General features: G+C 24.0%; 1 protein-coding gene across 2 annotated transcripts; it reads right to left on the bottom strand.

Moving 5' to 3' along the window:
• Window positions 1-11,203: 11,203 nt before the first annotated feature.
• LOC145838431 (EF-hand calcium-binding domain-containing protein 10-like) lies at window positions 11,204-14,717 on the bottom strand. 2 transcript variants are annotated; one of them, XM_082946020.1, is made up of 4 exons: window positions 14,591-14,717; window positions 13,748-13,912; window positions 12,428-12,518; window positions 11,204-11,554 (listed from the first exon to the last, which is right to left on the bottom strand). In XM_082946020.1, the coding sequence occupies exons 1-4, from the start codon at window positions 14,688-14,690 to the stop codon at window positions 11,512-11,514; spliced, it is 399 nt and encodes a 132-aa protein (XP_082802146.1). In that variant the 5' UTR covers window positions 14,691-14,717; the 3' UTR covers window positions 11,204-11,511. The 2 variants fall into 2 exon arrangements, with proteins under 2 accessions (XP_082802146.1, XP_082802147.1); XM_082946021.1 differs by lacking the exon at window positions 11,204-11,554 and having other exon boundaries at window positions 12,424-12,518.
• Between the last annotated feature and the right edge of the window lie 203 nt (window positions 14,718-14,920).

The following is a 14,920-nucleotide window of genomic DNA, read 5'->3' as shown; positions in this document are numbered from 1 at the left end:
TTAGTCAATTTTGTTTGAAAAATGCTCAAGCATGACATTTAAAGTTTAAAGATAAAGTTAGATTAGATACGAAAAAACCATTTTATTCGATCATTTTTTGTACAACTTAGAATTGTTTTTATTAAAAAACACTCTTAAAATTGTATTCCAGTATCAAACTTAAAATATTTATGTTACTTCGGAAAGTTTTAAACAAATATTCATCTTATGTTAAAAACATGGCCAATAAAAACTTGTACTTTTCGAACAAGTACAAAACTTAGTTTTTTTTTTTTAATTCAAAATTATTTGGCAACCCTGTAACAAAAAACTTATAACATTTAAACAAATTTTTAACGTTTATTTATTTTAGTTTGAAAATTACAATAATATTTGGTTATCAATAAAAAAAATATTCTAGTCAGAGTGATGTAACTGAATGATCTTTATTAGATTATTGATTGTAATTTTTTTCTCATACTTCTAATAGTAAATTATATATCTAACATTAAGAAAAAACTAATCAAATAAACTAAAAAACTATAATTTTAGAATGAAATAATTTACCAATTGCATAACAAATTATTTTTAAAAATCTAAAGGTAATTAAATGTACAGTTTTCCTTTACACTTCATTTTTTGCTAAACACAACAAAAATACATTGAAATTTAACACAATACAATGTTATTTGAAAGTTAAAGGACTAATTTAAACAAGCTATTTAAATAATTTCTTTAATATTATCTGACTTTTATAATTACATGTAAGAACGACAAGCATTATTTTAAACTTTGTGTGGAGTATCTTAGCTTTAAAACATCACTAGAATTTACAATACTAATTGTTATGTTTTTTGAATTATTGTATTTTCAAGTTTTTATAATTTAAAAGTCTTATACAGAAATTATTTAAAGATTAACCTAGTCAGAATCTTTTTTGCAACGCCTTAAACATTCAAGTGCTTTCAAATATTAACTAAAACTTAAAACTTTGTTCACGCATCAAAAAATTAAAAAAATTGTTAAATTATTTTAATTTGTTGTTTTTGTTTCTACCTCTTTTCTTTTTCTAATAAAGCTTTTTTATTTTTTATATTTTTTATACTGCTTGAAAAAAACAAAAACATGTTTTGAAAGCACATTAGTTGTTTTATCAGTTGTTTTAAGTTAATGTAATTACATCGTGGCCTTATTTGCTGTCACCTTTAATTTCAAATGAGATTTTTTTTAGTTTTTAAATAATTATAACTTCAAAACAAAAATACTAAAAAAAAATAGCAGCAATATTTTATAAACTTTTGAAACTCTTTAATTAAGCTTTATTACTACTCATGTGAAACCGTTAGAAAAATTCATGTTTAAAATTTAATTTTTTTAAATGTGGATAAAATAACAATCTTCATGAATCTTTTAACTCCTCTTGTAATGCTCTAGCTCCTTTTTGTTTTTCCAGTCCCTGATTCACAAATTTTAACTCTCTCACTTATTCTGACATAATGGCACTGACGTCATTTCTTAAAGTCTAAAAGTTTATTATTTTTGTAGTATTAGGAAGTCTCGTGCCCCTTTTAAAATCCGAGTCACCATTTGTAACAGACCAAACCTGGTTAGGGTTGTTACTTTTAAGGGTAATAGCTTTGGCCACATGTTTTGAGCGTTTAACTATAAATTTACTATCTGAGTCACTCATTTTAAAGCTATCATTAAAAATTGTTATTAGATAGCCATCAATGTATATAAAATTCTAGCGATATTTGAGATTAAGTGTTTATTCAACAAAGCAAATACAATAAAACCTAAAAAACTTATAAAAACTAAAAATGAAGTCTGCTTTTTAAATAAGTAATTTAATTAATAATATTAATTTATTAATTAATATTATTAAGTATTTTTGACATTTACAAGATATATTAATTACAAGAAACCTACAATTTTTATTTTTTTTACAATATATTTTTTAAATGTAATAGTTACTTAAATAACTATCACATTTTAAACCATTTTTTATAATTCATAAATCGTTTGTCTGTTTTGGGTTTCGTACAATGACAAAAAACTAATTTTAAAAAATTAATCAAGATGTTATTAATTTATACTACGTTAATGTATAAAATAAATTAATTTGAACAATAATGTATTTATTAAAATCAAATTGCTAATGGTGACAATACAAAAATCACTAGTTTATCATTTTGATGGTATATAAAAAAACTTAGTAGAGCATTGAATCAAATATCTAGGTATCACTAATTTTTCATCACAAACATAATAATCATTTCCATCTTCCTCATTTCCATTGCAGACTTTAATTTTCCTACCGCAGGTGTCTTTTTCATAAATTTCAACAGAAGCATTTTTGTCATTTTTCTTTATGGTATACTTTTCAAATTCATGCTGACGTTTAATGTCAGTTTTCGTTAAGCTTTTTTCATTAGAAACAGTTTTGTACCTTAGATTTTTCGATTCGAGAATTTCATTTACAAAAACAAAGTTTTCTTTCTCCAGTAAGAGTTCCATTCTGTTATCGGATCTTTCGTAATCGTCAAAATTTTTAAACTTATCCTCCTCCCCGTTTTTATTAATTGAAAAAGCTGTTGCAATGTGAGATCTTTCTGTTAAATAAACACCTGGTCCATACTTTCCCTTGGTTGAAGGCTTAAAACCTTCTTCAAGTATTCCAACTGTATTGTCATGATTCGTGCCATGAAAAAGTAATAAGTTATCATTTTCCGTATTACTTTTCTCAATACCCTTACGTGCTTTTACTCTGTATATTTTAAGTTGAATTACTTCAAGTGACAAACGAGGTTTTAACATTTTGTCTACAAAGCATTTTCTAATTAACTGATAATCTTTATCTTGAGGTTTAAGCATTTCACTCAGGAAATAGATTGAATCTGTGCTATAACTGTCATCCATGTTGATTGTAATATTGTTGAGGTTAACTACTTCTTTGTCATTCATTTTTTACTTCTGAAAATTTATATGTTTAGATGTAGTGTAAAATTCAAAAAGTTCTTCTTTAAATTAACATATGTTAAATAAGTTTTAACTTTTTACTATGTTAATTTTTTTAATTGCCTTTTATAATTAAAATGTTTTAGCTTTTAGTAGAAACAATAAGTTTTCAAACTAGAAAGTATCTAATAAGTTGCAAGTATGATAAGGATAAAAGTTTATTACGTTAGTGCTTTTAATACATTAAGAATAATTTATTTATTTTATCTTAAAAATTTTTAAAGTTCTATTTTTACATAAACACTAAGGTATTATGAATTTTAATTTTTATTATATTTTCTCTTTAACACCAAAACATATAAACACAGCTATTTGTACTTATAGAAGGTTAGTGTTTTTAACATTATTGGACTGCAAATGTCAAAAGCTGACTCAAATATAATCCGGGCTTGATTAAATGATTACTTTTACTTTTTTTAGCGCACGTTAGTATTTAATGAAAAATATACATGATACTCTAAGAAAATTTGTGTTCAATAATGTTTCTTCAACATATATTCAATATAAACTAATTAACATTGTCACAACTTCTAACAAAAAACAATCATACGAAAACATAAATGATTTATGGCGATAAATTTACAAATAGTGTGGTAAGAAATCGAAAATAACAAAGCACATTTCGTTACAATAAAAGAGTAACACTAAGGTTGATTGGTTAAAAACTTAATGTTTCATAATAAAAAGTTGATCATTAGTTTTAACTTATTTAGTTGATGCAGGTATTTATTTAAAACTCTATTGACTAGTATAAAGCAAAGATTTCACAATTTAAAAAACTAAAAGTAACAAATACTTTTAAAAACGTTTGTTTATTTAACGCAAAATTTAATTTTTCAGTAACTTTATGGCGACTGGCTCATAAGAATATGGCAACTATAAAGCCAAAAATACAACAAAATTGCCATTATCAGTCAATTTGGTTTGAAAAAATGCTCAAGCATGACATTTCAAATTTAGAGATAAAGTTAGATTAAATACGTAAAAACCATTGTATACGATCATTTTTTGTACCACTTAGAATTTTTTTATTAAAAAACACTTTTGAAACTGCGTTCCAGTTTCTAACTTTTTCTAACCAGAAAGTTTTAAACAAATATTTATCTTATATTAAAAACATAGCTGATAAATACTTGTACTTTTAAAAACAAAGTACAAAACTTTGTTTTTTTTCATTTAAAATTATTTGGCAACCCTGTAACAACAATCTTTTATGTATTTAAACTAATCATTAACGACTATTTATTTTAATTTGAAAATTACAAGAATATTTAGTAATTATAAAAAAATATTCTCGTAATAGTGATCTAACTAAATGATCTTTATTCGATTATTGATTAGAATTTGTCTTTTCAAACTTTAAAAGCCAAGAATAAGTTGTATTTTGCTATCGTTTATTTACCATTCACTTTCATATTTACAGTATAAATGGTTTTTTTTTGTTTTTTTCACTTCCACACAATCTATTCTTACTATAGTTTCTGTTGGTCACTAGAAAGCACTTGGTTTTTTATTTATAATTCAAAACAGTTCCTGTTTAAACTTCAGATTTGCCGTATTTTTTAGAATGAAGCTAGTTTTAGTGCCTTGAGTAGAATTTTTTTTATAAAGAAATAAAAATTTTTTTTTTAGCTAAAGATAATGTTTATAAGTTATTGAAAAATGTTTTATAGGCAAAATGCAAGAACTCTGTTTAAATCATATATCATATAAAGTTTTTAAACTAAAAATAAACAGTGTAAAAATTTTATAAAATGGAAAACAAAAATACTTTAAGTTATTTCTTTATCTTAGTAATAATTAGAGTAAGAGTGAAGTTGGTTGACTAAGTAAAAACTTATTGGTTTGTTATATAAAGTTAATCTTTAGTTGTAAGTGTTAATTTTGCTCATAAATATTCAGTACACTTCAGCACTTCAAAATAAAAAGTTCTAAGTACTAATTAAGGTTTGTTTATTTTTCTCAAAATTAGAGCTCCAATAAATGTGTTGGGCACTCCTCATCTGAGCCTGGCATCTGTTATATATCATAAAAACTATGCAAACGCATACAGTAAATCAGAGTTTCCAACGTTAAAAACTTTGATATATGAATCTGCATGAGTAAACATTTCAAAATTAGTACTTCTTTTTTTCCGGTAACTTTGCTATTCAGGTGAATTAATATTTGCTATTTTTAAATATGACAAAGGTCAAATGAAAAGGACTATTTTGGGGCCTTACCTGTTATTTTAAAAACATTGAGTTAAAATTGCAAATAAAAACTGTATAAATCTAAATGTGTAGATGTTCAAAACATTGTCTACAGAAAAGTTTGTAGAATTTTTTTTATTTATTTTTTCATAAATCAAGCGCTTCAGAAGGTCGTGAGACTAATTCAGATTAAAGGTAAGTAATGTAAATTAAAATCAAAGTAAGTATTTATTCCAGTTTTAAACTATATGAAACTACATTGAAAATGTGTGAGTACGGGAAGCATGCAAGAAAATTTAAATATAAATTCGTGATTTGTTGAAAAACACATAAAATATCAAATTTTTTTTTTTTGCGGCATTTATTAAGATATTATTTCAAACTATCTACTTTTGGGAAATCATATTCAAATTAAGAGTTTTTTTTTTAGAATTTAAAATCATAAGATATGATTAAAAGTATAACAAACAAATTTTCTTAATAAATATACCGAATATTCTATACAGCAAGTTATATTCGCAACAGAACTTATTTTAACAAGCTTAAAACTATTGCAAAAGCTATTTAAAAGCTACATTCAATTAACATTACAAAGGAAAATAACAAAACCTTGACGAACAAAACTAACAAAAATAAACTTTTTTGCCTTTTTTTTAATTTTTAATGATTCCGTCGAAGACTTTTTTGTTTTTCCTTTATACTATAACATTTAATTGTAGGTAAGTAAAAAAATAATAAACTTTAGCTAAAAGTATTCATATGTAGTAATAACTAACACTGTAAATAGTTGTATGTTTTATATGTTATTTTTAATTCATCTAAAAGTTTCTGAAGTTGTATTTAATGACATTGTTTAATTGAACCAATATCTTGTTAAGTACTTTTTTGCTTAAGTTAGCTGTAAATATTTGTTTTTAATTTTTACATTTAAGATAAGTTAACTGTAAATATAAAACAAAAAACAGTGTTCAAACCTTTTGTAGTTTAAAATTTAATAATAAATAGTAATTTAAAGTTCAAAAAAAAATTTAAGTAGACAACCATCGTGAAACTACTCAAACTTTTATGCTTTAGTTTTGTTTCTACTTTTGTTTTTTAATAAAAAAGTTGAGAAACAAAAGTCGTGTGAACTTTTTCAAATAAAGTTAATATTTAATACAATACTTATGTCCTAATACTATTTCTATCATTGTTTTGCTGCTAGTAAGGCAAGTATTTTAGAATCGTTAATTACATCATTCGTAGAAGATAAATATGAATAAAAACTAATGCTACAACTTTAAGCAGCCTGTTTATAATATCAAGAACTGAATACAAATAAAAAAAAACAGTCTTATTAGCAAATTCTCTGTTAATTTACACCAGGGGTCGGCAGGCAATTAGTTCTCGCGGGCCAAATTTCAAGTTTCATAGTTTTAGTTATATTTAGCTACTTATAAGGGTCTGGCCTGGCACATTTAAAATGTTTTTTTGTTTTAGAGTATAAAATCAATATTTAATATAATATTTTCTAATTCTAATATTTGTCTTAACACTGTTTCTATCATTTCTTATATATTTATTTAAATAATATAACAATTTTGTTCTTTTCATTACTACCTAACTCTTTAACAATCAAATAAGCAATCTATCAGACGTCTTGTGTTTGATAAAAATTTACACGTTACACAACAATAATCATTAAATATCTGCAAAAATCTCAACTGCAAACACAGTAATTCAGTAAAATAATTAATAAAATTTGATATACATTTTCTACTCTAGTTCAGTTTCATCTGGTGTCGTTTTCATATAGTGTTGTTTTTTATCTTTCTTTTAGTCTTTTGCATTTTGTAGACAGCCATTTCACGCAGTACTCTCACTGACATCTTTAAAAATATAAGGTCAAAAAACAGATGTGGATCACTTTGTACACTTTTTATATAATCAACTTCTATTTATTTAGTTATTATTTTATTTTAAGTTGTTTAAAATAATCTTTTTATATTCAATACATTGCACATCACATGTTTGAAGTTATAATTATTTTGTTAAGTTAAGTAAAATACAAACAAAACTTACATTATTAATTTAGTTTTGAACAGCCCAAGTTATTCTTTTAAAACCCTTAAATACTTTAATAATCTATTTTAATTTTTCCTGGTTGCAACTTTTTGAAAAAAAAAAAAAGTTACATCAAATCAGTTAGTGTTTTTAAAGGATAAAAAATTAAAAAAAGCCGAGATTCAAAAACTTTGCCATTTAAAAATAGTAGTTTACAAATTAAAAAAAAAAGTTTTACTAAATAGGTTTTGATTTCTTTAAATCTTTCTTTGCAAATTTCAATATAGTGATAAAATAATTACGAAAGAAACATTTTTATAATCACATTTCAAAGCAAATAACCTAAATTATAAAGAATTAACATGTTAGTAAAACGCTGTAATATTTGTGCACATAAAAACCTTTATACTAAATAAAATTACTTATTGCATTGTAAACTTACTAAAGACAAAAAAAAATCCAATCCGAGTACGTAAGCTTTTGTATACACTCCAAGATGTTGTTATTTGAAAGGAAAATCAAAGTCTAAAATTTAAAAAAAAACTGCGTGAACTGCTATCTGTCTTAATTCACATATTTAAGCTTAAGCAGTGAAGATAAAAAACGGTTTTTTTTTTATATTCAGGTACTTAAAAACAAAACTAACAAAAATAGTTTTGTTTTTTGAAAAAGTCAATTTAAAATATACTTATGTTTAGCGGCCCAAATTTATTTGTTTAAGGGCCACATTAAATTGCTAGCGGGCCGCAGGTTTTTTCTTTAGCGGGCCGCATTCAATTTAAATAAAAAACATGCTCGTGGGCCGCAGATTTACATTTCGAGGGCCGCAATTGGCCCGCGGGCCGCAGTTTGCTGACCCCTGCTATAATTCAATTATTCACACGTTTGTTATTAGTGTTGTTTATCTATTTTTAAAAGTTAATTTCAAGTTATATATATTTACATATGTTACTAAACAACTTTCATAATAAATTATAAAACACAAAATTCATTTAATTTCCGTTTCGTTTTATTTTCTTTAATTTATCTTTTCGTTTAAGTGGTTGTTTATTACAAAAGATTTAAGTATTTAAATGTTAAAAATACTATGTGTAATACCTCGTAAGGATCTTTATAAGCATGTGGTGTACGACTCGATAATTGAAAGGTTCCTTTGTACACCAGGTCCTTAGACCAAACTTTTTGAGCGTTTTTTTTTATCGTTCAATAAACAACAATAATAGATTAAAAAGTATGGTTACTAACTTGAGAGGTAGGTGTCAAATTTCCACAAGCGGACTAAATTGCACGAGGGGACTTAATGGCACGAAGATACATTTGCACAAAGGTCACTTTTTACGAGTATACAATTTTGCACAGAGATATTTTTTAAAGGGTTGAGATTTTTAATTTTTCTATTTAATTTTTTTTTTATTCATTTGTTGAGTTTATTTATCTATTTTGCTTTATTATCACTGTTACCCCTAACCCTTACCCTCGGTCAATAACTTTTTTTTCTCATTAATTAGTTTATTTTTAACTATTCTTTTTTTTATAATAATTTTTATTAGTTATTTAATTTTTTAGTTTTTCTAGTAATTTATCTTTTTTTTTTTTACTCTCGTGCAAAGCTGACCCTTGGTGGAAAGTTGTTTTCGTGCAATTTTGAATTGTTTCGTTTACCCAAGATAGTTTGTGTTACTCAGGCGAGCTTTTAATGTTTTTTTTTTTAAAGAGTGACAGCTTTGGGTCTTAAAATACCTTATTTTATAAATTTTGTTACTTAAACTTATAAATAAATAGATTTATGCAAATTTTATATTTTATTCGCGACCGGTTTCGGTGGCAAGAGATTGCGACCTTTTCAAGCAAAAATAAAATATGAAACTGCATATAACAATAATAGTTAATTACACTGTTGTTCAAAAACTTATTCATATTTTGAAGGATATAAACAAAAACAAAAATGTTGTATTTTCGAAAATTCAAGCATATCAGAGTATATTTAGGTAAAATTGGTACTAGTTTTTAAAAAAAGGATTGAATTAATATTAATATAATGAGTCAAATAAAAAAAAAATGAATCCAGAGCTTTTCTTTAAAAAAATAAATAATAATAATAATAAAATATTTACACCTTTTTAAAAAAAAAGGTAAAAATAAAGTATTTATACCTTGAAATTTATCTAAATAAAATTAAGAATTGTCTAAAATTGTGGTTTTAAGCCAAGAGTCAACAAAAGCCAAGAGTTACTTAAACTTACTAAATTTTCAACTGTATCCTTATTCATTTTTAAGATATAGTTAGTTTGTTAAAGGTTTTTAATAGAAATAAATAAAGGCAAACATTTTAAAAGACAAATTTCTTAAATTTAAAACTTATTTGTAAACTATCTCTTCTTACGTTTCAGATACTAAAGGCCACAAATTCTTAGGCAATGTCTCTTTAATGATTATAAAACTTGAAATGTAGCATTTTATGACTACTTTTGTTTAGTTATAATTATAAATTATAACTAAAACACGTTTTTTTTGATTAGTAAAATATACCTGTAAAATGGAGACAAAATAGTAAGAATTGTTATTTAGTTCAAAAAATCTTCAAATTTTATAAATTTTAAAATAATTTTTGTCTACGAAATGAAATGCACCGCTTCAAAATGTTATCACTTACCTGTATCAATTTTCTTCTATAATACAAGCCGCAAACAAGTAGTATATTTAGCTTTGTGCAGCAAGTATGTATGGAATATAGATAAAAAGCGCGACTCTAGTTTATTTCTAGGCGAACATGCACAATATTCTTTTATTTTGTAAAATGGCATCATATAGCTTAAAAAAAACTATGTGGAAAGAAAATTACTGTCTTGTATAAGCATTTAATATAATTATATATAAAAAAGGTATAATTTTTATATTTATTCTATATATACAAAAGAAATATTTAATCACTATGTAATCAAATACACTTAAATTGTTTAAGTAGCTTTAATTTCACAAACAATTTCACTTGTTATTAAGTAAAAAAATATTAACCCACAATTGTCTCGACCATCATCAACAAAGTTAAGTTGTTTCGAGCCAAGAATAAAAGTTAGAGAACTTCACCATATGACAACAAATAATAGCTCCCAAGTCAACACACGACAAGTTTCGATGAAACTGGTCGTTTGGTGAAGTACATGTTTTATTATTACAGAAATCTGATCATGTCTATAATTATTCTTTTAAATCTAAGTAATCAATAACAATGTTAAAAGTTTATTTGATTTATTTACATAATTTGTAAAACAAAATAAATAATACTGTTTGAATCATTAACAAAATGTTTAATATCTTTAATAATATTTTTCTGTAGTTAAAAAGAACTTAAATTATGAAATAAAAATGAGAATCCTTAGAAAACTTATACTCAAGCTAAATACTTTAACACAACTAAGCTTTATAAAAGCTAGTAAAGAAATGGAATGAATTACTAAAAATAAAGTAATATCGCTTTTAGAAAAAGATCATTAAAGTAGCTTTTTTATTTTATTTAGAATTAGTTTTGTTGCTATTATATCGAAGTACATCTTACTATATACTCTCCGAAAAAATAAATTTAAGTTAATACTGAAGTAAAAAAATTACAAATATTAGTAAAGTTGTTGTTTTATCACAGTAATGTTGATTACCAAGTAAAAATATAAAAATATGTTAAATAAAGTTTAAAATAAATGGTAATGAATAAAAAATAGTCAATTTTTCAGGGTAATTATAACAGTGTAAAAATAACATATGATAACAAATAACAAGTATAAAAAGACAACTCAGATAACAAATAAAATAATATTAAACAAACTATATTAAATTTGAAGTTTTCATTTTTTTAACTTTGTTAAATAAAGTACAGTAAAAAGTAATAAGTACACTAAGTTTTAACGTTATGAACAATTTATGTATTAAATATTCAATATAACGCAATAAAAAACAATGAAAAACGAAAAGGACTCTAAAAGTTTTCATAATAATGTAGATAAATTTCATCTTTATTATGTGCATAATCAGTTTTTAATTTAAAAACTAATATTTTTATTCTTTTTCAGCGTGCACTTTTTAAAAACAGTTATCATAAAAGAATTGCTATTGTTTATTTTTTCATATAATAGACAGTAAAGAACTAGCATAGTTACTAGTGTTCAGTATAGACAAGTATATACTACTATATATACTACTAGACAGTATAGTTACTATTATAACAGACTACAAAGAAAAAACTATATGCAATTTTTTTTTTTAACGTTTTTGTTCTTCCATTTTTTTAACTTTTGTACGTTGCATGAGTGACACTTAATCCTTTTTTTCTGAAAAAAATTATCTATTTTAATATTTTTATAAATAATAAAATATCTTTCAAAAAGTAAAATTTTATATTGGGTTTTAGTTATATAACTGAGTCTTTTTTTATGTATGACAAAAAAAATAACTTGTATAATTTGGATTTGCAATATAATAGTTAAATTTATATCTTAAAAGTTCAGTACTAACTTATTAATAAATGTGTATTAATTTATTAACTAGTTTTAGAATTTGAATAAAGTTATTTTGATAGATCATTTTGAATAGATATATTTTATTAAGTACAAAATAGTTTTTTTAATCATATAAATTGAATAGTTCAAAAAAGATTAACAGTCACTAACAACTTTTACACATTTAAGTAAAAACAAACAACATTTATAAACAGCATTTATAAACTACATTGCAGTTGTTAGAAAACAGAAAAAAAACGATTAAAAATATTATAAGTAGTTATTTGTCAATTTGTGAAAATTATATAAGTTAACTATACTTAAACATTTTGTCCATTGTAGATTTATTATTAAGAGTGTAAGAAAGTTTTAAAAATAATTACTTAAATCCTTCAAGTAGTTTATACTTACACTTATGATACTAATATAACATAATACTTTATACTTATTCAAAATACCCAGTTTTCTCATAACTATTAAAAAAAAAAAAAAAAAAAGAAACGAAAACGTTAGATTGTTTAAAACAATTGTTCTAAAATCTAAGTTATAATATTGATTTACAAATTTTAGGTGATTTAAAATATTTGAGCTAGATAAAATCTTTAATTAAAACGCTTTATATTGTAAAAACAGTTTTGTATAAACAAGGTTTATACTAAGTACGGAGTATTCAAACAAAACAAATACTACTATTTAATTACTCACGCCTCAAGCATGAAAGTTGGTTTGTTTATTTTATTCATTTCATGACCAGGCGGAGTTTTATTGAATTCCTCAACTCCTATTGTTTGTAAAGCTGCAAAAAATGAAAAAAATTTAAAACTAAATTTCAAAAGTTCTCTTGTTATTACTAAAGTTCTAAATATATTTTAAATCAAAGCGAATAAAAAAAAGTTTATTTTGTTACAGCGATTTTTTTAACTTTTTTAGTAAAGATACAATGTTTAATTTCATTGGAAGTAAGGCAAGTTAAGCTTGTTAAATTTGAAATAAGAACTTCAAATGATATGATGACAATCGATATGTGCACATTACAGATAAAACTAGAAATTTTAAAACTAGGAAACAGAATTCAATTCTTAAAGATACTAAATTATATTAAGTTCTAATCTTTTTATAAAGTATGTAAATATTAATTAGTAGCTAAATAAGTTGAAAGAAAAAGATTGGTAATTTATAATACTAGCTTCTTCACTGTTAGCTTTTTAACTCATTATATCTTTAATATTTAATTTAAATTTAAGTACCAAAAAAAACCTACATTTTTGAAAAACATTTGTAAAGTGATGCTTATTTTTTTAAGGATATAACATCAACAGGAGCTTTTAAGATAAATTAAACATAGATTTTTTGAATTACTTAGTTGTCTGAAATCTGTGGTATACAACAAAAACTTTATAATCTTAGTTGGGTATATTTATTCACATTTTAATATTGTTTTATACTTTTATTAACAAAAATGTTTGAAAACTGGTTATTGTATACTGATTAAATGATTATAATCAACTAAATCATTATTGTTTTAAAGTTAAAGTAATTTTTTCAACACAATTTTATAAAAGTAATGTTTTATTCTGGTATATGCTGTTTTTATAAATACTAATTTTCAGCACGAATGTCTAATTTTCAATACTGCATAAATAATAGACACTACCTTAATTGTTTTTAAGTAAGCAATTTTGTAATAGAGTTATATGAATTTTTATTGATATTTGTAATTCAACCCCAGGGTTTGCCATAGTGGGCCAAGTGGCCCCCTTAAGGGCCATGAGTAGCAATGTGGCAGAAGGGGGGGGCATGAGCAGTAAAGGAGCCTTAGAGGGCCATGAGGTCATAATTTGAAACTTATACTAGATATTCTTGAGTTGCTGATGAAGAGCTAAATGAGTTTTTTAATAATATATTTTTCTAAAGGGGGCCCTTTGAAAAGAAGTTTAGGAAACACTGTTCAAAGCTAATGTATAGTGTTAATATAATCTTTATTAATAATTGTGTATTTAAATTACTGTAACATTTTACACAAACCTGATGTGTATTGTTGCAGGGATATGTGACCCCTTTTAACGGGATCAAGTGTGTCAAATATCGAGTTGAGGTTTTCTTCAGACAATAAACTTGGTTCATCTATTCCTGTTTTCCTGGATTCTTTCAGTTTTTTCAGATGATCTATCATAAACTTCTTGGGATTTCCTGAAATTAAACAATATTTTCATTATAAGATACTAGTAGGGCTGTTTTAAAAGGATTTTTGATACCAAAAAATGTTTTCAATAATGTATCTAAAGCTTTAGAAACTACATAAAAAGTTGTTTTGCACATATAATTAGGTTAAAATCATTGGGATATAAAAGATTTTTTTTACTTACTTTAAAGATATTGTCAATTTTGCTAATGGTTTTTTATTACAAACCAATCAAATAAGGTTTTAACAGATAGATTTTTCAAATTAAAAAAAATACTATCTCCTCTTATACTACAGATACTAAAAACCTCAACTCTGAGGCGTTGTTTTTTTAATGATTATAAAACTTGAAATGTAGCAATAACAAAATATGTTTTATTGAATATGAATTAATAATTTATAGCTAAAAATTTGTTTTTAATTTTTGAATTAGTAAAAATGCACCGGTTAGCAAAATAAAAAATGGTACCTGATATTTAGTAAAAAAAGGCGTGTGGCCTTCAATTTTAGTGATTTGTTTTCACTAAAATTTCAGCATAAATCTTGATAGCTTATTGTGGCATGATATAATAAAAATAAATAAAACTTATTCAAAAACTAAACTTAAGAGTTTGTAAATGTTAAGTAGAAAATGTTTTTTAATATAAAAACTTTTTTTAATGAAATATAAGTAATTTTGAACATACTGGGTTGTGTGAAAATAAGAGATGAAGTCAAGTTATCCATGAGCTGCATGACTTTGTGATCTTCAATATACTTCATTGTATCTGCTTCTTTCGGGTCCATTGTAAACTTTAAACTTTTGTTAAAAGAAAACCTGGGATTTTTTTTTTTTTTTATCGGAAAAATATCTAAATTTCTAGTTCAATTTTCAACTGCATAAAAAGTGCAAAATTTATTCAAGTTAAACATTTTATTATAGTAAACATATTGTTATAAACTTTAAAAACTCAAACCTTTTTTCTTAATTATGCTTAAAAATATTTTTTTTTGCTTATATTTCCTTATGTCCTAAG

The sequence above is a fragment of the Thalia democratica genome, chromosome 6, assembly GCF_965202585.1.
Source record: "Thalia democratica chromosome 6, ktThaDemo2.hap1.1, whole genome shotgun sequence".
NCBI lineage: Eukaryota > Metazoa > Chordata > Thaliacea > Salpida > Salpidae > Thalia > Thalia democratica.
Note: the sequence above shows the minus strand (reverse complement) of the source record. Positions and strands in the feature narration are given on the sequence as shown.